We start from the raw sequence: 24,019 nt of genomic DNA, 5'->3' as shown, positions 1-24,019 counted from the left end.
AGCTATGCTAGGAGACTTTTGTTGTAAACATCTTCCCTTAGTACTTGATCGTCTCCAGGCTGGCTTGAATATTCAGTTGCATTTGTTAAGTGAAGCTTAACATGTCGAATGAAAACCAGTAGTGCTACAAAATCATTCAGGATTCTTGTATTTCACAAATCGAAATCATTTTGCTAATCCAAACTGACCATAAACAGGAAATGTCTGATCTCATTGAATTTCAAAGAGATAGGAAAAAAATGCTTTTGTCTTTATGCAGTGTATGTTAACATTTGGTTTCAACTGAACTGTAAAGTGCCAAAAAGTCCAATTCCACTATCACTTTCCTTTTTCTTTTTTTAAACAAAACGTTTTTATTTTTCTCTGCACATCATTTTCAGCTTCAGCTTACAAACCGTCACATTCAGCTCCCTTTATATTACCAGTTTTAACTGAGTAAGAGCATATTGTTGCATGTTTGTTTGATTTGTGCTGTCTCTCTGAGATCTAGACATGGATGGCATTTATGAACACTGAATCTATTTTTAACGTTAATATGAAGGATAATCTTCAGGACTTCTGATGCGCTATTTGGCCTTTTCCTCTGGTTTCGTGAACAGAGAACATCAGACATGAAAAGAGAGGAGAGGTGGGAGGGGCTGAGAGGAAAAGAGGAGAGAGAAAAAGGGAAGGAGGGAGCAGCCACTCAGCAGCAGGTTAGTGAAAGCAGCAGCCACAGGAGGAGGAGGAGGAAGAAGTAAGCAGGAGGAGAAACTGGAACGAGAGAAACTGTGTGGCTGCAGTCAGGAGCGACACAAAAACAGGGAGGTGGAGATCTGGAGAGAAGAGAAGGTAAGAAGGCTGCTTGCATTTTCTGTCAGCATTCGCTTGTTTTCAGTGTGAACACAAGCCATCAGCTGCCCGACGAGGCTGGGTGGATCTTCCATTCAGTGAGCATTTCCCCCCCCTTTCTTCCTCCGTCTGCCAGCTGACGGCACGCTGTGTGTGGAGGGAGCAGAGTGCTGTAGCACTGCAGAGAGATGGAGAAGAGCGGGAGGGAGGTGGAGAGGGAGGGCTGCATTACACTCTACAGATAAGAGGAAGTAAAAACAGAGATCTGTGAGGAAAACCAGTGGAAACAGGAAGAAAAAACTGACATCTGCCTCTGCTTTTCTGCATGGAAACGATGGGATGGAATGGTGAGGAGGGAGTGTAACCCTTTCAGCATCTGTGTACAGGAGAGACAGCTGTCAGCATTAGTAGTTCCCCTCCATGTTGGAGATGATATAAGTTTGGGTCTGGCCACACCCTCTGTGAGATGAGATTAGATGATGGGAGGCTCACTCCCAGATGAGTGAGGATATGTGTGTGTGTGTGTGTGTAAAAGGCATGTTGGATGTTGGCCAGACATGCTTAGTTCTGCCTCCCATTCCTGTCAGGGCAGTGGATTAGCTGTATGTGAGCGGCAAAGAGACCAGCAAGATGCTCAATCACAACCAGACTGAGATGTTGTCACTATCAGATCTATCCATGTGTAGATACTCATCACCCACTTTCCTTTTGTTCTTGTTTACAGCCGTTGTTTGGTGTCTGAAACTGAGATGCTAAGTATATTATCAAATTGTGATGTTTATATCCTCAGCATGACAGCATGACTGAGCATTTGTTGTTTCTCTGACCTAGTGCTGAGGAGTTTTCACAGAATACCAGACACTGCCAATAAGAATAAATTTTAAGAGGATGTCTGTAATAATTCCTGAACATAAGCACCATCAGCATAGCAGACACTCCAGATGGCACAGTTTGTGTTACTAGCATATTTAGATATACACAGAGAGGGGCATATTAGCAGCACACAACAACAACAACAACAAACTGCATTACAGGCTGATGACTGACTCCAGCAAACAAAAATACATGAACGGTCAGCCCTATCCTGTACCGACTTCAACATCCCCCACCTCAAAATTATAGCGAGACCATCTGCTGTGATTTAACCCCTTTCTGCACAAGTTATTTTCCTCCAGCCTCAGACTGATTTTATATATAACAGATGCATGTTTATTGGTTAAATCAAAGAAGCAGAGAAATGAATTGTGTAAATGTTTTGCTTGGAAATAGTAGGTGTCAAGTTTAAAAACAGCCTACCTTTGTACTTTTTCCAGCTTTCTTTGTTTCGTCGACATGATAATTCGCAGTCATGTCCTTCCTGTTTGATTCCTATACGCAGTGGTGGTACTGCTAACGGAAAAGTTAGCTGTGCTAACTCTAGAGCACTATTCATAAACATTAGCTCTGCTAAACAAACAACACAGCATTTAGCAGAGGCTAATGCTAAAGCACTAACTTCAATTGAAATTACAACTGTCCTTGACAGACAACAGTCCTCGAGCGGCAATTTCATTTTTAAATTAAAATTTATATGTGCCCAGAGATATTGCATTTGTTTATCTTGTTCTCTTTGCCCATGTTTTATGTTTTCCTCTGCTTATTGTGTGGAAAACCGTCAAACTTCGGTACTTAAATAATTATTTACAGTTGATTCAACGGAGATGTTGAATTTTGCTAAACTAAAAGTTTATTAATCAGCCTTGAATTTATCTGGGAAAATCAATTTAGGAGAAGCTAAGTCTGCTAACCGTTTTTGAAGTTAGCAAAAACGATAACGTATTAGACAGTGGTGTGAAGTATTTGTAGCACTTAAATCCAGATTTCTGTTCTTTTCATTTTATTTTCTCACTTAAATGTTTTATACCAAACAAATGTTCACATCATAAAGTAAACAAAAAAGGGCATTTATAAATGATTATTTTCTTTAAGGATAAAAGCTATCCCAACCTGTCCCCATCTTAAAAACAATTAACTGCCTTGTGGAAACATAATTAATTCAAATTTGTGAATAATCAAATTTTGGCTTTCTTAGCCACACATAGATCTGATTAGTGTATAACTGAGAAATCATAGTAATGTGCATAGAACATAATTTGTTGTTAGAGCGTGTGATTCATCTGCATTTTAGCTAAATTTTTCAGAGAAGTCCTGACGTTCGATAAAGGTTGTCATCTAATCATTTGACTTCTGAGCTTTCTCATGTTAGCATGAGCTGCAGATAAGTCTTTAACTAGATTAGACGCAGAAACATCATTTTTGATGGGAACAAAATCCAAAAAGCATCGTCTTTCAGTTTATTTCTGGATCAGTAACGTCTGTTGCTTTGATGTTGGTAATCATTCTGAAGTGACGGAGCGTGAAAAGCCTCCTTTAGTGAGAGAAACCCAGACTGAATCCTGTATGACTTCAAAAATTTACAACAGCCAAGGTGAGAAAACATTGTTCACATCAGTAAGCATACATTTTAAAATATATATTGTGGGATAAGTTGCATACTGTTTTGGTTAGAGGTTTGTATCCACAAACCGTCAATCCAATATTGACGGTTTGTATCCGTCAATATTGGAGTATTCACGTATTTGAGCATCATAAAATGCAGAAAGGACTTAAATTTGTTGACATAGACTCTGCTTTCAAGCATTTTTTTCAGGAGAGGTTTTATTTTGATTTTTTAAGTGAGCCAAAAATAAAAGTTGTTTCGCAGAGCAAATAAATTGCTCACATTTAGCTGATGGCATCTGTTAAATAAATCAGATTACACTCATAAAATTAAAATAACTGATTTCAGAGTGAATATTTTTTCACCAATAGACACAAGGCATACGTGGAAACAAAGTTTGAAAAAGGATGGTGTCATATAAAGAGCGAAGCAGTAGTTTGTGCCACACGATGGTCATTCAGGGAAGTTTCTTTCCGTCACTGATCAGTCTACCTGTTTTGTTCTCCCTGTTTTTAAGAATAGCTTCCTTCAAATGACACAATGACAGCCTTGAACTTTAGCCTTAAAGTTTACAGGAATACATTTAAAAGCATTCATTTAGAAGAATAGTTTGTTGAGCCTCTGTTATTAATTTATCTACATCATTTCCCTCACATGGCTCTCGTTTAGTTGTTCCCACGGTGACCTCATCACACTGATTTGGCAACAGCATTGTTGATGTTGTCTTTGTCCCAGAATGAACTCAGCAGCAGCATAGTGAGCCGTGACTCTGTTTTGATTGTTCAAAGAAACCACATCCATATAAACATTCATTATTCAGAAATATTAGTGGACCCCAGATTCCAGCTCATTAAATTCACAAGAAGAAACCTTTTGTTTCTTTTCTGGATTTTTTCCCTTCAAGCTTCAGTGGTAATTAAAGACATGATTAAATGATGATCACTCCCAGAGAGATGATGAAAGTGATCTCTTATAGACTACAAGCTATAAGAGAGACTGCAAAATAGTGAAGTTTTCAGAGGGAGACACAAATCTGTGTGGTATTCAAGAGCTGATAATATGGCTGATGAGGAAGGGGATTCTTCCTCCTCTTCCTGTTACAGTTTAAATCACAGGAAAACGATTTATATGTCTTAATGCATATGCATTTTCTGCTCCTTTTAAATAAAATAAATTTGGCAACAATAAAACCTTATGAAAGACTCAAACGTGAGCATGATTTATGTAAAAGTTGGCCAAAATCATATTATTAATCGTCCATTTTACTAGAGGTTCTCTGCATTATAAAACATCATGCTTTAATTAAATTGGCTGTGTTGGGTACTTTCCAGGCACATGGTGCCATTTTATAGAACAATCATGTAACTATGTTGCCTTCAGCAGTTCTAAAAAATATTTATGTCACACATGACTTAGAATAAATTTGACTATCCCATTTGATGCTTTTAAATTGGGCCTCTGTCTCTTTAAGAAGCTCCTGGTCTTTTCCAACACTCCACCTTCAGCACAACATGACAACAATGCTGCTCCATTATGCTATTTACAATAGTTCTTTAGGGCGTTGGACTGAGAAATAGTTTGTATGATGAGCAGCCTTCCTCTTCTAGTTTTCTTTTTTTTTTACCTTTCTCCTAACTTCGGGTAATTTTGAAAGAATGATTTTAAGCAAATTTAATTTCCATCCTGAACCAAAGCAGCTTTAATCCTGATGTAGAAAAGCTGCTTTGTAGCCTAAAGTGGCCGTATACCTCAACATGCTGTGCTGCATATCCATGTTGATGTTTTTAGGTTAAAAGCCCTAAGAATACAACTCTGCTCTGGTAACACACTTATATTTGTCCTAGTTTATGACATTACAGAAAAGTTTGTGTTGAATGTCCTGCAGATACCTTTAAGAAAAAATTGGCATTGGCTTTTACAAAAAAAATTAAAATACATCAACTACTTTCTAAACTTTGAATTGAAATTTAATTGAAAGTTTTATGCATTTTTAGCTGCTAAACAAAGGAATGGGAAGAAACCGAAGTGGCTGTGACTGTAGGAGTTCATCCTATAACCTCTGGGTTGCTGGTTCAAATCCATACTCCATCTATCTCCATCTGACTGTCACTGTGCCATTGTGTCCTTCACCTACTTTGGCTGCAGGTGAGGTGATCAGAAGCACGGTCGAACAGCAGTCTGGCCCCTGTCAGTCTGACCCACGGCCAATTTCAAGCATTAAATTGTGAAGTTAAAATTTCTTTTAAGTTTTGTTTGGTATATACAACATTTTTATAACAAATACAAGTAACACAGTTAGTTGTGCTATGAAATGGCACATAACACTGACCCTTTAAATCAGACTTGTGCTGGCCTCTCCAAAATTTGAACTTTGTTGTCCTTAAGCCTCTTTGCAGGTAATTTGTCAGTTTTGCTTATATTATCCATTTAAATAATTTTTTTGTGCCCAAGCTTTAACTCCTGGCTGATATCCAGAGACACTGTGTCAGTATTTTTCTCATGTTGTTTTCTATCTGTCTTCTTTATTTAGAAATATCTGGTTTCTACAACAAAATAAAACTCATTTGGCTTTAATTTATCATTATTATATTGATTGATTATTCAATTAATCATTATTGAGCACTTTTCACACTAATATAACAGAGTTCTTCTACAAATGTTATAGCAAAAAATAATGCAAAAAGCCCTGTGAGTAGTTAAGAAAAATAATTTTTGAAATTCTAAAATAAAACATAATTTATTAAAAAAACTAAGCAAAATGTCAAACTTTGTTCCAGACTCATTCCTGTTGTTGTTTGAGGACAAAATGTTGATTAATTTGGGATTTTCTCTGTACTGTTCTCTCTGTGCTGCAGTTTTCTACTGCAAGTCACTTTTTTTCACCGACTGTGGTGAATATTGAGCGGTGTTATAGTTATTGATCAGCAGGAGGCTGCAGTGATGCAGTAGTCACTCATGTACTTTTCACATAGAAATATGACTCCACAGAGACCAGTTTGAAAGTAGTAAATCTTCCTTGGTTTTTGACTTTATATGATGTGAATATAAATCTAATGCAAATATCATAGAAAAAATATCTTAGAAAAATGTTTAGCAAAAAGTGACGTAATCTGCCAATAATTAATACAGTTTTCAATTCATATTTAGGAGTTATTGACTCACAACAAGCTCATATTTCTAAGTAACGTTTCTGAAAAGTTACTTTCAGCAAGAAACAGCTCTCTTGCTGAAAGTAAGAAAGTACTTTAAGCAAATTAAGATATTCACAAACTTACTTGTAGTGCAACTAAGTTTGCAATGAGCTTTTCACACTGAATCTTTGAGGAGAAGCACATTCCTAGCATATCTCCCTCATACAGTAATGATGATGTATTCTTTAGGCAGACTGACTCTCCTTTCTTTCAGGTGTACGACAGTGATTGCTTTACAAAGGTTTTTAACTCCAGTTTCACACTAATGCAAAGCCAAAAGAGCTTTGCATTAGTGTGACATAAGAGCTTTGTCTCACTCACGCAGGAGGTGTGAGTGACACAAAAGTTGATTAATATTTTCCTGTTCCCTCCCCTCAGGTTTCCCATCCTCACCTCACTGACACATGAAAGAAGCCATGCCGGTTCTCACAGTAGGAGCGGGTAAGACGACAGCCGGTATGCCGTACTGCGCTCCGTCTGTTTGGGTTCATGTCTACACTGTGTTTCTGTTCTCCACAGGACTGCATGAAACACTGGCCCTGCTGACCTCTCAGTTGCGGCCTGATGCCAACCACAAAGAGGACATGGTTTTCCTCAAAGATGTCTTCAGTGAGAGGAGCTTGGGATACCTCATGAAGGTGAGAAATCCTCCTGAAAAAGACCGTACTGTTTTATTTTTGCTTTTAATTAAAACACCATCACATTAATATTCTTTATTTCCAATGCATGGTCCAGATTGCAGTTTTATGAAGACTGAAATGCAAGTTTGTCAAGTATTGCTGAAACACCTGTCAGGAGAATCTCTGTCAGCAAAAATGTTTTATTCAGCAATTTGAGGTCTTCAAATCCCAGGAGTTTTCCAAAGCTAAAATTAGATCCGCCGTGAGTAGAAAGTAATCCAGAGGGTTATGTTCTCTGGAGACCTGAGAAGACCTGGCGACAGACCTGGGGCCACGTCAGCCATAATGCCGGCATTTCACTGAGTCTGTGTCTTTCATATTGGTATCATTACATTTTCAAAATCACCAATTTACTCACCAACGTTCTGATACTTCTGCAGCAACACAAGCTGCACTGGTAACCATTAATTTCTTTTCTCACCAATACAGTTGTTGTCTAACAACACGTCTGTCGTCAACGGGACATGTTGGGAGTTATGGAGCTCCTAACACATAAAAAAGTTTGTTTTTTCCAAAGAGCACAAGAAAAATACTGATTCTGATTTCGCAATATATTTTTTTCTTTCCGGAAGAGTTCACTTTTGTTGACTTTAAAGGAAAAGGGACCAGCAGGGTTGAAGAGTTATTTCTCCTGAACAGATAAAATCCTCATTCTCACTATTTGGACTTATGGTTTCTGGTTTATATGTCCGAAGCGGTGACCAGTGGAACAGTAATTTTTCCCCAAAAGGTGGACAAAAAATATTGAAGCTTTTTCCTTTACTAACTTCCCGGCAGATAGGTTTATGAGTGTGTTCAGCTTTAAGCTTTCCTAATGGGACTCATCAGCTTCCCAAATGTGGAAAGAGGGTGTGCTAGGTTTTTTTTCCAAGGCTACATAAAAATGGTAGTTTGATATTGTTCAAATGTTATCTTTTTCATAATTTCTGGTGTGTCTTCTGTAATAATATAATATTTTATCCATCTTTGTTTAAATTAGCGTGTGTGCCACAGCCGATCAGAGTTTAACCCACAGCCTTGCTGAAATCATCCCTGGACATATTTTTGTGTCCACAGATTCACGAGAAGCTGAGACAGTACGAGAGACAAAACCCCACGCCGGTGCTCCACAGCGCCTCCTCTCTGGCTGAAAATGTAAGCTCATCTCACACACTCCATAATTTATTTTCCCACTTCAAAGCAGCTTCCAGCCTCTGTGAGTTAGCTCTTGTGGAGAAGCAATGCAAGTTTCAAAAATGAATTTTAATGTTGCCAAATGTGCTGAATCATCCTGACGCTCCTCTAATGAAGCCTAACATCCTGCTTCTCTCTTCCTCACGTCAGTGGGAGGAAAGTGCTGACCTCCGTTATTTGCTACTCCTCTTTCCGTCTGTTTGTCTGTGTAGCAGTCTCTAATTACTCCACTGTATGCTGAGGGAACATCGTTTGTGTTCAGCTGCATTTAAAGGTTTTTGGGGATTTCTCAGGTGGCAGAGGAGCTGCAGACTGGACCAATGAGCTCAGAGGAGAAGGAACTGCTGCACCTGCTGACGTCACCACATCTGAAGGTAAACACACAATCAGCAGCTTCTGTTTTCCAATCCCAACAACTGTGCTTCCATTTTAAGAAAATTCATTTAAGGAGCTGCAACTAAAGCTGTAACTTTACATTTTTACACATTCAAAGGGGGAGTATTATGTAAAATTTACCTTTTTGAATCTTACATAATGTTGTAAAGTTAATTCCCACATCAGAACATACCTGGAGTGTTGCGTTGATTCTTTCATTCTTGTTTGAGGAATTCTTTAATCTCACCATTCAGCTGTGCAAAACATCTGGGTGGACCTTTGCTCCTCTTTCAAGATGCAGCTCCTCCTCCGAGATGAGGTTTTCATGCTTCAGAGCTTCCACCTCACAGAGGTGGAGTTCTCTCCCACAACTCCACTATTCAGTTCCTTCAGACTAGCCAGGGTCAACTAGCAAACAGAACTCATTATACCAGCTACTTCTCAGTTCAACACTGGTAAAAATGTTGTTGAAGGGTTAATATAGGATTGACGTTGAGACGTCTTCCAGAGGGTGGAGTTTCAGAAAGAGCAGGAGTTTTTAAAGCCCAACTTTAAGGCGCTAAATTATGAAGTCAAATTTCTTTCAAGTCATATTTACAACTCTGGAAAAAATTAAGAGAAAACATAAAATTATGAGTTTCTCAGATACTTTACTTTTTATAGGTTTATGTTTGAGTAAAATGAGCATTATTCTTTTATTCTATGAGCAATAGAACAAAAACAGAGGCGTTTAAATTTTTGCTTGAAATGTCTCTGGAATTTCAAGCAAAAATTTTGTATTTATTAGCAGAAAATGAGAAATGGTCAAAACAATGAAAATGATTCAGTCCTTTTAGACCTCAAATAATGCAAAGAAAACAAGTTTATGTTCATTTTAACTCAGGAAGAGTTCAGATATTATATTTTATGGAATAACCTTGAGGTTTTCAATGGGGTTCAGTGCAGCAGGCTCTTCACTTTTTCCAGAGCTGTATGCATAACATTCTTACATATTGGACTATGTGCCTGGAAAACATGTAATACTGCCCCCTCTAAAATAACCTTTCTTTTAGTTTATTTCAGCAGCAGGAGTTTATTCTCTATTTTAAATCCCATCAGGCTGTCCTCTCAGTGCATGACACCGTGGCCCAGAAGAACTTTGACCCCGTGCTCCCTCCGCTGCCCGATGACTTCGAAGACGAGCTGGATGAGGAATCTGTGAAGATTGTCAGACTGGTGAAGAACAAGGAGCCTCTGGTGAGTTACAACAGGATGAAGGACCTGCAGGAGAAAGGTGCTTCCTTCGGTCAACTTTTGTTTCTTTGTCAGGGAGCAACAATCAGACGGGATGAGGCAACAGGAGCCGTGATCGTGGCGCGGATTATGAGAGGAGGTGCTGCAGATCGAAGCGGTACGTTAAGATTTAAAGTTTTCTTTTGGCATATAAAAATTTATCATGCTTTTTGTTGTGTTTATGTTGAAATTCAACTTTTTTCCTGTTTATCTTGCATCAGTAAATTATTTTATCTTGACAAAAAAAAAACTATGAAACAAACATATACTTTTAAATGTCAAATAAAGTCAGCATTAATGCAAATGTAATTGCTGAACAGGTAAAACAGACACACACACTCAAATGTTTTTGCAGCTAAATCACAGATTCAGAATATTCTTGCTGTTCAGAAGAGTCAATTACACTGTTTCGAGAAATAGAACAAGATTGTGCATGAGGCTCAGTAATCTGAGCTGTTATTGATCCATGTTTATTTTGCTTAGTTTGTCAAATCATCTGAGTTTTTTCAGATGTCTGTTTGTTCTCTAAACATTTTCACTTTCTATGAGTTCGATTGAACTGACAAAATTAAACGGGACTGAAAATGAGAAATTCAACCGGAAAAAAACCCCCAAAAAAAACACTATGTAAAAGTGTTAGCATTTGACATATTTCACTAAAAATATTGGTCAGATTTTTACATACTTGATAATGCTAATTATTTATTACTGATTAAAAGTGTGGCATATTAAATAAGAGTATAAGGGATTTTGAGTTTACAAGATAAGCTTACAGCGAGCACAGATGAGGCTCCTCTGTGGGTTTCAAAACACTAAGATGGATTTTTGTTTTAAATTCTAAAAACAGCAATAAATAAAAATTACATGCAAAATAAAAGCTGTATTTGTGTATCTCAGTTCCCTTTCAAGCAGGATGATGATCAGAGTTTCTGATCAACAGGGAAATGCCACTGCGTTTCTCTTTTTGCAGAAAATGAAATTGAAAAGAGTAAAAAGAACCAAATATGCAGAAATATAAGGGCTGAAAAACAAGAAGCTGGTTTCTGTAAAGAATGATTAAAGTTGGAAGGAGAGATGCTGCAGCAGGAGAAACATGAGAGGTTCTGCAGCTGCAGCTGAAACACAAAGCACTCCATGAGTCAGAATCCATCATGCAATACACACTTATAAAGGTCTTTACGAAATATCAGTCTGCTGGGTGCATCAACCAATTAGTTCCCATATCCATTAAATTTTAATATCCTCTTGAATTCTTACAGCCTTAAAAATGTGTTGCTAGTGTTAAGAAAGGAGCTTAGGAGTGTTTCCTGCTGAATGCATACATAATACATGTGTGACTGTATAATAATGTGTTCGCTGAGCCTCTTTGCCCAGAGGGAATATTGATCTTCTCTCAGATTTGTTTCCTTTGTTGTGGCTGCAGCTCAAAATATCTTTTGTGGAGGATAGAAACCGCCGTAGTCTGCTGCTGTGACAACCAGACAGATGTTAGGATACGACTCAACATGGACGACACTGGGAGTTCCCTGGGACTGTTTTTTTATCATTATGTTTTAACCCATTTCTGCTTTTTACAGGTTTAGTCCATGTAGGAGATGAACTCAGGGAAGTCAATGGAGTTTCAGTGATCCACAAAAGACCAGACGAGATCAGTCAGCTGTTGGTAAGAAGAACACACATAACACTATACATTCCTGTGAAAGTTTTCACCAAGGAAGTTGAATTCAGGCAGGAAGTAGCTGCTTTCAATTACTTTACATAACATTAAAACAATAACAGAGAAAAATAAAATGACAGAATTTCTTTGCAAAAGTCACTGTTAGGAATTACAAATATTTCACAAAAAGTATATTTACCCTAAATTTTGATCCAAAACAATGAACCAGAACTAAACTTCATGTTTTTCTGCTTTGAGCATCCAGCTGTAGTTCTAACCCTCCTATTTTGTGACTTAGTCCCAATCCCAGGGCTCCATCACTCTAAAGATAATCCCAGCCATTAAAGAGGAGGACAGACTGAGGGAGAGCAAGGTGAGATGAAAACATGTCCAACTGGAAGTGTATGTTACTTTTATTAACATACACTACTCATTAGGACCACTTAAAAACACCTGAGCTCATTAAAACTGTTCTTTAATTTTCTACCACAGGTTTATATGAGAGCCTTGTTTGACTACACCCCTCTGGAAGACAAGGCCACCCCCTGCCAGGAAGCGGGACTTCCCTTCAAACGGGGCGACATCTTGCAGGTTGTGACGCAGGACGACCCCACGTGGTGGCAGGCCAAACGCGTGGGAGACAGCAACCTGCGGGCCGGACTCATCCCATCCAAACAGTTCCAGGAGAGGTGAGAACGTTCGGCAGCTCCAGCGCTGACGGATTCACCCGGACATCACCGGTTCATCTCATTCTGCCATTTGTAATCCCTTCAAATCCACGTTCATGTGTTCCACTGACAGAGGTCAGCTGTGATTAGATGGAGCATCAGAGAAGAGGGGGAAAAAATAAGCAGAAATACAGCGTTCAATGGGCACAAGCTGATACTGTGAGTGTCATAATCCACCAGTGAGATGATCTCAGCAGGGAGGTGGCTGCCAAACTCTGCAGCCACGGCTGGATTAACAACAAACAGGAATGTGGAGAAGAAAATGCACATATGTGGAGTTTACATTAATCTTAGGGATTAAACAAGAATACTGGCATAAGCTTCAATTTGTAATAGAAAATTACTGAGTGGGTTGTTAGAGCCCATTTCTCTATTTGAGGAAATACTTCAGTTTTGCTGAAACAAAATAAGTACGAAAGATAATCACCGGTATCTACAAGGAAATAAAGACAAATTATATTTTAAAAAGATCCCCCAAAAATTGCTTTTTATGTTATCTGAAAGTTTTTCTTAAGACTTTGGTAGTTTTCTCACTATTTTTTCTGTTTGAAAAAACATGAGGACAGTTGACAAGTAGAGGACAAAAATGTCTGGAATATACTTTGTAGGAATGTCAAAATTACGATTTTTGTCCCCAATACTAAACAGTCTAATGAAATTAATGGTATTTTTAGGTGCAAAAACTTTAAATTGCTAAGACAAAACATTTCATTAACTGAACTGTCAAAGCAAAGATCTAAACACTGTTGTCTTAAAAAATAAAAAGCATGAGCCTCATGATATAGAGACTAAAACACCAACAGTGAGAACAATAAAAAAATAGTTTTGTAAATATTGGAAATGGAAATTTATGGATCAGCCAAACTCTAAAGGTGAACTTCTAGAAAGAGTCAAAAGATTAAAAAAATATAGGGCTCCACGCATGCAAAACATGAAAAAAACAACAACATGGCTTTGTCCTGGTTCTATTTAACTGCTAAACATTACATACAGCTGTCTTGTGTTACTGAATCTGGTAATCCTTTGTGTCATATTCTGTCAATGTTTGCTTGGTCTTGTATTCTTGACAATCCCCTCTTACTTTCTGCTTACTCTCGTCTCTGCCCTGATGATTCTCCGCCTGCCTTTATCCTCTCTGGCTCTATGCTGCACATCCCTCCAGGCGGCTGGCCTACAGGATGAAAATGGGCACGCTACCGAATCCAAAATCCCCTAAAAAGTCTGCTTGTAAGTTTCTGCTTCTCAGGGTTTCACCTCACCGTTTACATTTTTACTAATCCCAGTTTATGACCAGCTGCCCCCACCTATACCTCTTCTTTTGTCACTAATGTAATAACATGTCTTTCACAGATATTTATTCACCTTCAGTGATTTTTATTGGCATTCTTCTTTCTTTGTTCCTGGATCCATTAGCATTCACTGTTCATCCCTTGGTGATGGCATGTTTTTAAAGGGATAAGGGAGAGGAGAAGGGGAGGGATTGCAGATATGAATTAATCTCTTTAATGTTCACTCCATCTGGCCAAGTCCAAGTTGCTCCAGACAGCAAAACAGCAGCTGTTCCCTGCATCAATAATATACCACACTTCTCACCTGATGCGGTACACAACATGCAAACATCGAGAGGATGTTTTGTGGTGCATTAACTGTATGCCATCCGATTAGGCCTGGGCCGCAGGGAGACAGGAGCTTAGCAGGATGCAGCTCGCTGTTCTACTTTAAGCAGCAGCAGCAGCAAACCTGCAGGGACTCTCCAGTCCTCCTGCTCAGTTTATCCAACCAAACCTGACATAAGCTTTTAAAATGTGCGTCTCCCTTCCTGTCTCTGATATCATCCTAGTGCCGTATTTGGAACTCATTCAACCCATTATCAGTGGTCATGAATATAAAACCAGGTTCTTTTTCTGTCTTTAATCCTGTTTATTCTTCTTTGCTGCATTCTGCATCAGCTGAAGGATGCGACAAAGGTGGGTGAATGTGCAGCTACACTCATCCATCCACAACATGTATACAGATCATGAGGCCTTAAAGGTTGAGTGTGTTTGTGTGTGTGGGGGTGAAAGACGTTGGGATTTCTGCAGCTTGGAGCTTATTTCCTCCCCTCCTGCTGCTGGAGCATCAAGGCAGATCCTTGTGTTTACTGCAGCAGGTGATGCACAGGTAGAGAAGCATGACTGGAAACATGAGCTCAACCAAGCTAAAGGCTGATAAGCATTGAGTAATGCTCTCCTATTTTCCATTTTGCAATGTGTTCAGCTTTTTAATGTATTCTAAACTCTCATAGAAACACATTCCAGTAAATAATGTTGAGTTTTGCATAGATTTTATGAGGAAAAGGCAACAAGCTTAAACTAGGGATGCACCGATCTACTTTTAGTATTTTCAGTTTAGTATTGGCCGATGCAGAAAAATGGTGCAGAATTGACTTAAAACGTTTCTTATTTTAAAACGCAGACATAGTGAAATGTACATTTGTGTGACAATTCAGCACCGGAACAACACACTTACATAAATTCACAGCTGGGTCAATCATGGAAAAACAACACAGCTTTAATTTGTTTAGTTAGGAATAATAATAATAATAATAATAATAATAAAAACATCCAATGTAAAATAAATAAACAGAAACTGACAAAAACAACAGGTTGACTACTTTGGTCAAACAAGGTAGTCAAAGGTTTCTTTGAAATGGTTCAGAAAAGTGAAATAAAAAATGAAACATGACGTCATGACATGGATCCGCTCTTATGAATCAGGCACATTGCCATATCTGATCAAGATTTCTTTTCATTATCAAGACCAATACAAATAGTGATATCGGATCAGTGCAGCTCTACCGTTGCTTCTCCACCTGTCGTCTCCCTGTCTGCTTCCGGTTGGGCCATGCCTCTCCTCTCCTCCACCCTCGGCTCTCCCTCCATCCTCTCTTTAATTTCTCCAGGTCTCTTCCCCAATGCTTACCCCCCCTCTCTACCTTGCTTGCCTCCCAACAGAGGACTGTGACTGTGAGGGCTATTTCAATGGACAGTACATAGGTGAGAGTGTGCACATCTTTCTCCAACTTGCTCTTCCTCTCTGCTTTATTTGCCTGCTGCAGCCTGGCTGTGCGCTGCTCCCCTCTGGGCTTTGGGTTGGGGTCAAAATGACTTTTTTTTTTAAGGCTGATTAAGAGTTTATAATGTGACAAAATGTAAAAATATTTCTAATTTTTAAGTCTGAGGTTAAGTTGCCTGGGTTGGATACAGTCGGGGAAGCGCAGACCCTTTTTGCCAAATCAAGAAATGATTCATTTACTAATATTCTGATTTTCTGGAAGCCAGACTAAATTCTAAAATGAAAACTAGCTGTTTTTTTAATAAAATAATTCACTATTATTACATTTCATGTATTCAAAACAGAAAGCCAGGCCATAGGTATGTATGATTGAGTTGCAGTTTTTTTCTTCATGTGATTTTGTGGAGCTAATGCATTAGCCTCCTCTGTAGCTCTCCCTCCTCCCTCCATCTCCCTTCTTAAACCTGAACGTCATTTGCTCTCCCGCCCTGCCCCGCTGCCCGAATGACGCTGAGCACACGGCGTGACCTAAACACAGCTGAAAGCCTGACGCCACACATTTGCTGTGACATGAAACACCTTAACAGCCCGTATTTGTGCTTCCTGTCGACCTGCTTGAAGCCGTAAACCCTCCCTCCTCTTCCCGCTGTCTTTGCCTCACAGTGTTTGGATCCTCCTGAACCCCCCCTCCCCTCTGCCCTGCTTCCACCTAACTGCCCCTGTTGTTGTGGTCAGTGCGCTGCTCCACCCTTTCCTCCCCTCCCTAGAACCAGCTCCCCTTCACATCCTCCCCCACCCTCACGAGGGCCCTCCTGCGTTGGACGCATTGCACACTCAACCAGGCACGTTTGTTGCTCGTTCACCTTTATGTGGAGGTGTGAGGCTGGGTTGTGTGATGCTCTAACACCAGTTATAGTCTCTTCTAAGTGTAAAGCAGTGGCACCCTCCTGTGGCCAGGTGTTTTCCTGGGAATTTTATTCAGGTACAGTGGCCGGCTCAATCATCTGACAGGGGGAGGGGGTCCAGACCGTTCTGGCCGTGGGAGACCCTGAGGTCAGTCCCTGTGTTTCAGTGCGGGTCTCCCTGGGCCAGGCGGTCCTCAGTGTCCTGCCTCAGCACTGTAACCTCTTGCCAAGCAGCATGTCCTGAACAAAAATTGACTGATATTAATATTGTCAATGAAATGTTTTTGTTACAAGAAACCAAACCTTGCAGGTTTTTGTTAATTGCATGTAATACAATTCTCTGAAGCATGAAATTCACACCATCAATAACTTCTTCTTCTGATCGAGCATATATGCACCTCGACAAATGTTTTGATAATGCATGATGCTGAGATTGTACATAATGCACATGCTCAGAATGTGTGAGGAGCGGTGTGTGTGCTCTAGCTGAGCAGAGCTGCTCATTCTTGCTCCAGCTGGTTTACGGAGAAGCTTCCGACTGAGTCGTAAGGATCGGCAGGGATCGTCGGGAGAGGACTCGGAGATCGGAGAGTCAGACTTCCTGACCTATGAGGAGGTGACCCGCTACCAGCACAGGTCTAGTGAGAGGCCACGGCTGGTGGTTCTGATTGGTAAGTCCAAGCCTCTGAAAGCAGACGCAATCTTCATTTATGACATCCAAATATTATCATAGTATGTTCTCCTCAATATCTCTCTCCAAGGTTCGCTTGGGGCACGAATCAATGAGCTGAAGCAGCGAGTGATAGCTGAAAACCCACATCGTTATGCTGTAGCTGTTCCACGTAAGTCTGTCAGCATTTTTACTCTGCAGTCTAACAGAATCAAGCAATGACAAGCGAAATGTTGCTTCTTCTTTTTTCAATGTTAACACAGATACTACCAGGCCTAAGAAACCTCATGAGAAGGACGGAGTGGAGTATCACTTTGTCACCAAACAGCAGTTTGATGCAGACGCTTTAAACAACGAGTAGGTTTTTCCTGCATCAGGAATTTTTATTGAAACATTTGATTCTATTTTTTTTAAGCAGTTAATGTCTAACAATAGTAATAATAGTAATAATAATATATTTGCCTTTTGCATCAGTTGCTGACTGCCAATGTTTCTCAGTACATGTTAGAGATTGGGATGTAAGCCTGCAACGTAAGCAAGTCAAGAAATATTAGATTTGTCTTAAAATCAGGTCCAGACTTGAGCAAATGAGTGTTACCATGTTGATTAGTTATGTTAGCTTTGTGCACAGAGAGTGTAATCTGTTTGTGTTTGTTTCAGTGTTGTAACAGTGACTGCAGAGACGTCTCTCAAAAGAAACTCAAGTTAAAAGCACAGCTTGTTCGATTCATTCACAAACTCAGACATAAAATGTTCTTGATTTAAATTCATAAAACATTTCCATCTTTTTAGCAGAACAGCTGGGAATTTGTTCATTTTGTTATTTGACAAAATGACTATACACTTGGTACGTTTTTCACTGGAAGATCATTTGCAGAGTGTCACTTCCTTCATTGGGTTCTTTAATATCCACCCAATGCAAACATAGCAACAGTGTAAAGGTTCCTAAGATAGTTTTGAAGAAATGTGCATTAGCTTTTCTCCAGCTAGCTGTTTGCTTCAACTTCTTTGTCCATCTGATCTTAATTTATAAAAATGGAAGAAACCAGAAGACTCATCTACTTTGGATAAAATATCTTTTCTTTTGTTTTCCCCCCATAGATTTATAGAGCATGGGGAGTACAAGGAAAACCAGTATGGCACCAGTATAGAGGCCATCCGCTCTGTTCAAGCCAAGAATAAGATGTGTATAGTTGATGTGCAGCCTGAGGTGAGAAGGATGGGTTTTTTTTTCCATTATTTTTGAATGTTCAGAATAGATACCAAAATATTCTATCATAACATGTCAAAATGAGTTACATTTTGCAGTCTTGTTATATGTGTTCAGCAAACTGTTTGACATTTCCCTCTCGACTTTGCCGCTCCGCCTCTTCTTCCTGACCTCTGTGTGTAAATCTGTCTTCCCTGCAGGCGCTGAAGAGGCTACGAACTGGAGAGTTCAAGCCATATGTTATATTTGTCAAACCTCGAATTCCCGAGAGCAGGCGTCGCCGCAGTGCAGCCACCTCACCAGGAGGGGGCGAACACGGGCGTCTTACGGTGAGTACTGCTCATATTTAGACATCCTTTCAATGAACTGGACATCATTCTTCACTTGATTAGACTGACAAAAGGAAAATTTTATAACTTTGACAAGTAATAAAACCAGGACAGACCGATTTTTATAAAAGAAAACAAATTTTATGTTTTACACAAATGTGTAAAACGTGGTATTTTTATCTGCAAGATAAAAAAAATACTACTATTAATTGATTTGTTTCAAATCAATTAATAGTGCAGAAGAAAATGTAAAATGGATTCCATAGGGTCCAATACAATACAAGTGACAAAATGTATTGTATTGTATTTTTTGTTGACACTTGGTCAGGAGGAGTACCTTGAAAAAGATTGTTTTATTCTGTTAAAATAAAGATTGAATGTTTGTTTTAGATGTTATATACTTTCGTCATCGTAGCACATTTTGCTTTATCCAGTCTAGATCTTATGGTTGATTAATTCCTCAGTAGTAGAAAATTTTCTTTTGACTCATTACTTTCAGCAGCTGACTGAATCACTCATTGGCAGGAATGTTTAAAATCCAAGTTCCTAACTTAGCCTAAAGTCACGCAAGTCTAATTTTAGTCCTGCTGAGTACCTACCACTGCTATTTTTTCCTCCCCCTCAGGATGAAGATCTGCAGGAAATGCGTCAGTCTGCTGTTCAAATCGACCAGCAGTACGGACACCTGGTGGACCGCGTCCTCATCAAGGAGGATTCGGCCAGCGCTTGCGCTGAACTGCGCGGCATTTTGGAAAGATTGGAGCGCGATTCCTTCTGGGTGCCTCTGAGCTGGATGCGGACCTAAACGCAATACCTACAAACCCCTGGAAAATCCTCTGAAGCAGCCAACCCTTGCACTGGTATTCTCATGAGTAAACACCTCTACACCCCCAGGCTGGTGGCCAACCCAGAGAGTTTACTGAACTAGGGCCGTCTAATTTACAGCAGCACCACAAGCAGATGAAGTCAAAGAAATACCTCAGTTTTGCAGCAAGGCTGACCATTTCATTGCCTAACTTCCCAAAGTAATAAAACGTTTTACATGTCACATTTATGCATATTTGGTTTCATAATTACCAATTCTTTTTTTAAATTGTGTGTACATTCAGAAGAATTTCTTCTTACTGAATTCCCGTCCAAATAGAAGAGCAGTTTTCCTGAAAGACAAACATCTCAAATTAAATCACTTCCTTTCAAAAGTCTTCTCCTGCAAACGTTTACAGCATGTAGAATGCTTTTTGACAACTCTGTAGTTTAATTACCATTTACCTAATTTGCACAAGTTCAATTTTATTCCTCAAAACGCTGAACTTTACAGTAACATATCAGCTTTTAGTAGCATGTTATTTTTTTTAGTTCTACAGCTTTACTAAACAGCAGCTGCTGAATGCTTCCGGTTTATTCCTGCTGCTCATGCATCATGTACAGAACAAGAGCCTGTCGCACAATCCACTGCAGAAGAGAAAGACATCTGACAAGTCATGATACAGCTTAATCACTAAGCTACTAACTAAAGAAATATCCAGATGGAATGAGGGGATATTTTTTCGCTGAGCTGGTTCTAGAAAATGCATGTCGACAGTTTACTTACTCTCAGATGTAAAAACTATAAATGTTACTCCTAGTGTGCCAACGAAAAGATGTCGTAGCACTTCAATGCAACCTGTTTACCTTCGTCATTTTGACTGTAAAAACATTGTGCACACATTTTCTCTGGATGGATGTTGCTGTGTGTGTCAACATACGTTAACGTTGTCTCTGTTTTGCAAATTGGAGTGGATTTTGTACAGTTTCTTGAATATATCTGTATTTTTGGCTGAACAACACAAGAACTTTTTATGCAGAACGTTGGTGGACTTTGTTTTTTTTTTCATAGCCTAAACACAATAGGACAAGAGGGGAGGAATGTTTGTAGCAACTATGAGCTTTTCTTTGGCATGCCAGTACTATATTAAAACTTGAAAGATCGGAATCTACTGACAACGCAGATCAGGAATAAACACATTTTGTGTTGAATGTAAGTATCAAACACGTTCCAGATCATATTTGTTAACTTGTTTTTGTCACATGCGACGGAGTTTGAGCTGTGTGAACAAAACCGAGAATGTTGACTTTGTAACCTGTCATGTACAAAGTGCCATAATAAAGGAAGCTGACTCAAACTTTAATCATTGTTATGGCTACCTCAGAGATTTTAGCATCATAATGTTTAATGTGTGATTTTACCTTGGCACCATTATCGACTCAAAGGCATCAGAAACCCTGCCAGAAGTCCTTGGCTCCGGGTTTTAAGAGTTCTTGCTCCTTCAGTTATCTCCTCTGCCCGTGCTCTGCTGGTATTTGGCCCTAAGGACGAATTAATGTCAGAGTGACCAACTGGAAACAAACAAAACCTGGCAAAGACATTGAAATGCTCAATACAAAACAAGAGCCAGTCAATGTTAACCTTTCTTTCTTAAAATGCAACCTTTACTGTCTAAATGTTTTTGTCATAAACTGTAAACTTGCCCTCATAGGTCAAAGGTCAGCTTTTTGGTGTTTCGGCAGGTTGATATTGACAATATTGACTGTAATTAACTTATAGGTGCAATGCAGAGATTTAGTGACATCTAGCTGTGAAAATGCAAAACTGTATAGTGTCACACAGAAATAATTTAAATAGTTACTTCTTTTATTTAATCATTCACTGAAGTTTGTGCAAACAATAATATAAACATCAATGTTTGCTAGACATAGTTATTGCATTTAATGACTGAATGACTAGACTCTTGCTTGCTAAAACAAAGCAGAGTGCAAAAAGCCATACTTATGATACAAGGCCAATAAAATATTTCAGTGTCAGATTAAAAAGTGCAAACTTTACCCCAAATTTTATTAATAATTTAGCATTTACAGTAACTTTTGTTCAGTATGCTTTTCACACAAATCAGCTTTCTTCTAAAACCTGAGGCAGGATGTCAACTGAAGACTAAACCAGCAGGAAAAGTATTATATTTATTTTACTCCAGTAAACATTATAAAAATATTTTAATTAAAAAGATAAGAAACCAATTATTGTGCTTGTGATGCCGCTTTTAAGTAATGGAAGTTCCACCATTAAAACCAACTGTTTACTTCTGCAGGCAGCCTGAGTCTCTGCAGTCGGGAGATTCAATTAAAGTGTGTTACCACTTTTCTAATTACCAAAGCTGCTCTGCTGAGAAAATGAAGCTACGTTATATATTTGAAGGCGTGCCGAGGGTGGAAACTGATCCCCATTCATCTCGGACAACCAAAATATGGTATAATTTACAAGCTCGTTCATGTTTATGGAGGCTGTAGCAAGCGCATAAAACATTTGTCCTCTTCTGTAAAGTGACTAAATGTTCAAATACATCAGCGGGGGAAAGATGAAACTGAACACAACATCTGACATAAATCAAACTAACATGTTTTTTTTCTATAGAAAAACTATTTTTGTGATGACTCTATAAGGTAACAATTTAAGAGCCCAGAAAACAAGAGAATTGCTTTATGCCAAAAAGTTAACTGATTCATTTCTTAGTGTGGAGCTTCAGATTTGACACGCAACAAGAATATTAATAAATAAAAGAGTCATCCAATCTTTTAGAACTGACCGTCAATCAAAAGAGATTAAATCTGTTGGTTTTTTCCATTATATTACGATTTATAATATAGATAACATGGCAGAATACAACAGTTTATACATGATGACTCAATCAAGAGAAAAACTTAGATGTCAGAATCAGGAGAATGCATGCAGGACTGTTTGCTCTGTTACTGCTGCTCTACTACAGACACCAGTGAAATTATTCAGTGTTTTTGTTAGAAACCATAACTGATCTCCTAGTGATGTTTAATATTTTTCAGCACAATTTGTGTGTCATTTCCTGTTATGATTCACATGTCAGAGAATTTCTTGACATGTTCAATAAAAATAAAAATAAAAGTATATCTGCAGGAGCTCAGCTGCAGGTCACATTATCTATATTCCAGTATTCAGGGCTTAGAACAGCAACGCTGTTTTAGTAACAACTCCGAGGAGAGCATTTTCATGCACAACAATAAGTAGGTCATAGAAAGCAAATAATTTTGAAAGGCATACCTATATATTTTCATATAAACTATGTGCAGAGACTGAGTGTTATTTGTATTGTAATGAGGCAACAAATCATTCAGTCAGACATAAATAACGAGGCTTTTTACTCACATATTTGGCGTTGCGTTGTGCAGCATGAGGCACCAATGAATCACAGCTGTAAAGATAAACATGTTTCCTGTAAAAGAAAAGGAAACATTAATCTAACCATGGATAGAGTAGAAATCAAAATTGATGACCAAAATTAACATCTCCAGTTTAAACTTCCATTCTAGTCTTTTTGCTTCATATTGTTTCTAACATTTTAAGTACAGCTAGCACCAGATGCCAGACTCTGAACTCATTTGACCCTTAGTGGAGCCTCATCCTGATGATTTTATTAGACTATAACAGAGTCTGAATTAATTATGAATGTACTTTTCAGACAGCAGAGTGTCTAAATGAGTCATTCTAGTTTGTATCTCAGCTTAAGAGAGAGTAATAGGAATCAGTTCAGCTGGAAAGGAAAAAAAATGCCTCTGGGTAAGGAACCCATTTGTCTTTCATTGGACCATTTAAAGTCTCCTCACATTTCAAGACGACGTCGCACATCTTTCAAAATGTACAATTAAGGAATAGATTCTTTCTAGTACTTGTTAAACTCTAAAGAAAGCAGGAAAAAGGAATGATAATTTGCTGCACAGATGGACCAAATAACTGACATTTTGTTTGCTGGTTTACTAAAAACAGTGAGAAGAGTGCTTTTTAAAATACTTTTTTCTAGATTTAAAGAGGATGAGATCAAAACAACTAACCTTGTTTCATCTTCATGGATTCTTGATTTATTGCATAAACAGTTGAACCAGACCATTATGGCTGCCTCCCTCAGCTTTGCTCATGTTGATGTGAAGCTAATGATGACAGGTATTACCAAAGAGGTAATAACTCAGCGATAGACGGCGCTGTGATGGTAAAGTTTTTATCTCACTGGAGAAGAACACGGCAGTTCTTACAGAACCTGGTTATAAGTTAGTATTGTTTGAAATATTTTTTTTAATCTTAAATTATAAGTTTTCTAAAACATGTTTTCTTTTTGTTTTTTGTTTTTTTACGTATTTCCTAACAAGACCATTATGTTGTGACAGTATATCCCTTCCATGCATAGCAGTCACTGCAGTGGACAGTTATCTAAAAGCCATTTTCTTGTGTTTCTTGTGAATTTGTATGTTGGATTTAAGAATATGGGAAATGTCTCTGCTGTCAGAGAATAGAATAGAATAGAATAGAATTCAACTTTATTGTCATTGCACTGTCACATGTACAAAGCAACGAAATGTAGGGGCAGTACATCTAATGTAAGAGCCCTGGGGGGAGGAGGTGGTTTTTG

The 24,019-nt window shown here is 38.7% G+C and overlaps 1 protein-coding gene and 2 long non-coding RNA genes across 8 annotated transcripts; 1 reads left to right on the top strand and 2 right to left on the bottom strand.

Annotated features, from left to right (window-relative positions):
* The first annotated feature begins 665 nt into the window (after positions 1 to 665).
* On the top strand, positions 666 to 20,722 carry mpp3a (MAGUK p55 scaffold protein 3a). Of its 6 annotated transcripts, XM_055052150.1 has the most exons (21): positions 666 to 831; positions 6,880 to 6,942; positions 7,021 to 7,139; positions 8,238 to 8,315; positions 8,648 to 8,728; positions 9,828 to 9,965; positions 10,038 to 10,119; positions 11,579 to 11,664; positions 11,957 to 12,031; positions 12,151 to 12,347; positions 13,549 to 13,613; positions 14,336 to 14,353; positions 15,380 to 15,421; positions 15,785 to 15,799; positions 16,357 to 16,422; positions 16,861 to 17,016; positions 17,107 to 17,187; positions 17,279 to 17,372; positions 18,117 to 18,225; positions 18,426 to 18,554; positions 19,180 to 20,722. In XM_055052150.1, exons 2-21 carry the CDS (start codon positions 6,906 to 6,908, stop codon positions 19,357 to 19,359), a joined length of 1,848 nt encoding a protein of 615 aa, XP_054908125.1. In that variant the 5' UTR covers positions 666 to 831; positions 6,880 to 6,905; the 3' UTR covers positions 19,360 to 20,722. The 6 variants fall into 6 exon arrangements, with proteins under 6 accessions (XP_054908125.1, XP_054908126.1, XP_054908127.1 ...); XM_055052151.1 differs by lacking the exon at positions 15,380 to 15,421; XM_055052152.1 differs by lacking the exon at positions 16,357 to 16,422.
* Positions 820 to 2,244, bottom strand: LOC129373973 (uncharacterized). The gene is made up of 3 exons (XR_008607437.1): positions 2,128 to 2,244; positions 1,137 to 1,207; positions 820 to 1,009 (listed from the first exon to the last, which is right to left on the bottom strand). It is a non-coding gene; the product is annotated as an uncharacterized LOC129373973 (long non-coding RNA).
* LOC129373974 (uncharacterized) lies at positions 12,355 to 22,868 on the bottom strand. The gene is made up of 3 exons (XR_008607438.1): positions 22,765 to 22,868; positions 20,781 to 20,900; positions 12,355 to 12,466 (listed from the first exon to the last, which is right to left on the bottom strand). It is a non-coding gene; the product is annotated as an uncharacterized LOC129373974 (long non-coding RNA).
* Positions 22,869 to 24,019: the final 1,151 nt, after the last annotated feature.

This window comes from Poeciliopsis prolifica, unplaced genomic scaffold (genome assembly GCF_027474105.1).
Source record: "Poeciliopsis prolifica strain line A6 unplaced genomic scaffold, Auburn_PproV2 SCAFFOLD034, whole genome shotgun sequence".
In the NCBI taxonomy this organism is placed as follows: Eukaryota; Metazoa; Chordata; class Actinopteri; order Cyprinodontiformes; family Poeciliidae; genus Poeciliopsis; species Poeciliopsis prolifica.
The sequence above is the reverse complement of the archived record's forward strand: the minus strand, read 5'-3'. Positions and strand labels throughout refer to the sequence as shown.

Excerpts from the sequence above, each read along its gene's own strand:
- mpp3a (XM_055052150.1), top strand. The coding sequence starts at position 6,906 with ATGAAAGAAGCCATGCCGGTTCTCACAGTAGGAGCGG. Across the intron at positions 10,120-11,578 it reads AGGTGCTGCAGATCGAAGCG|GTTTAGTCCATGTAGGAGAT; the intron begins GTACGTTAAGAT and ends TGCTTTTTACAG. Across the intron at positions 16,423-16,860 it reads TTCCTGGGAATTTTATTCAG|CTGGTTTACGGAGAAGCTTC; the intron begins GTACAGTGGCCG and ends TTCTTGCTCCAG.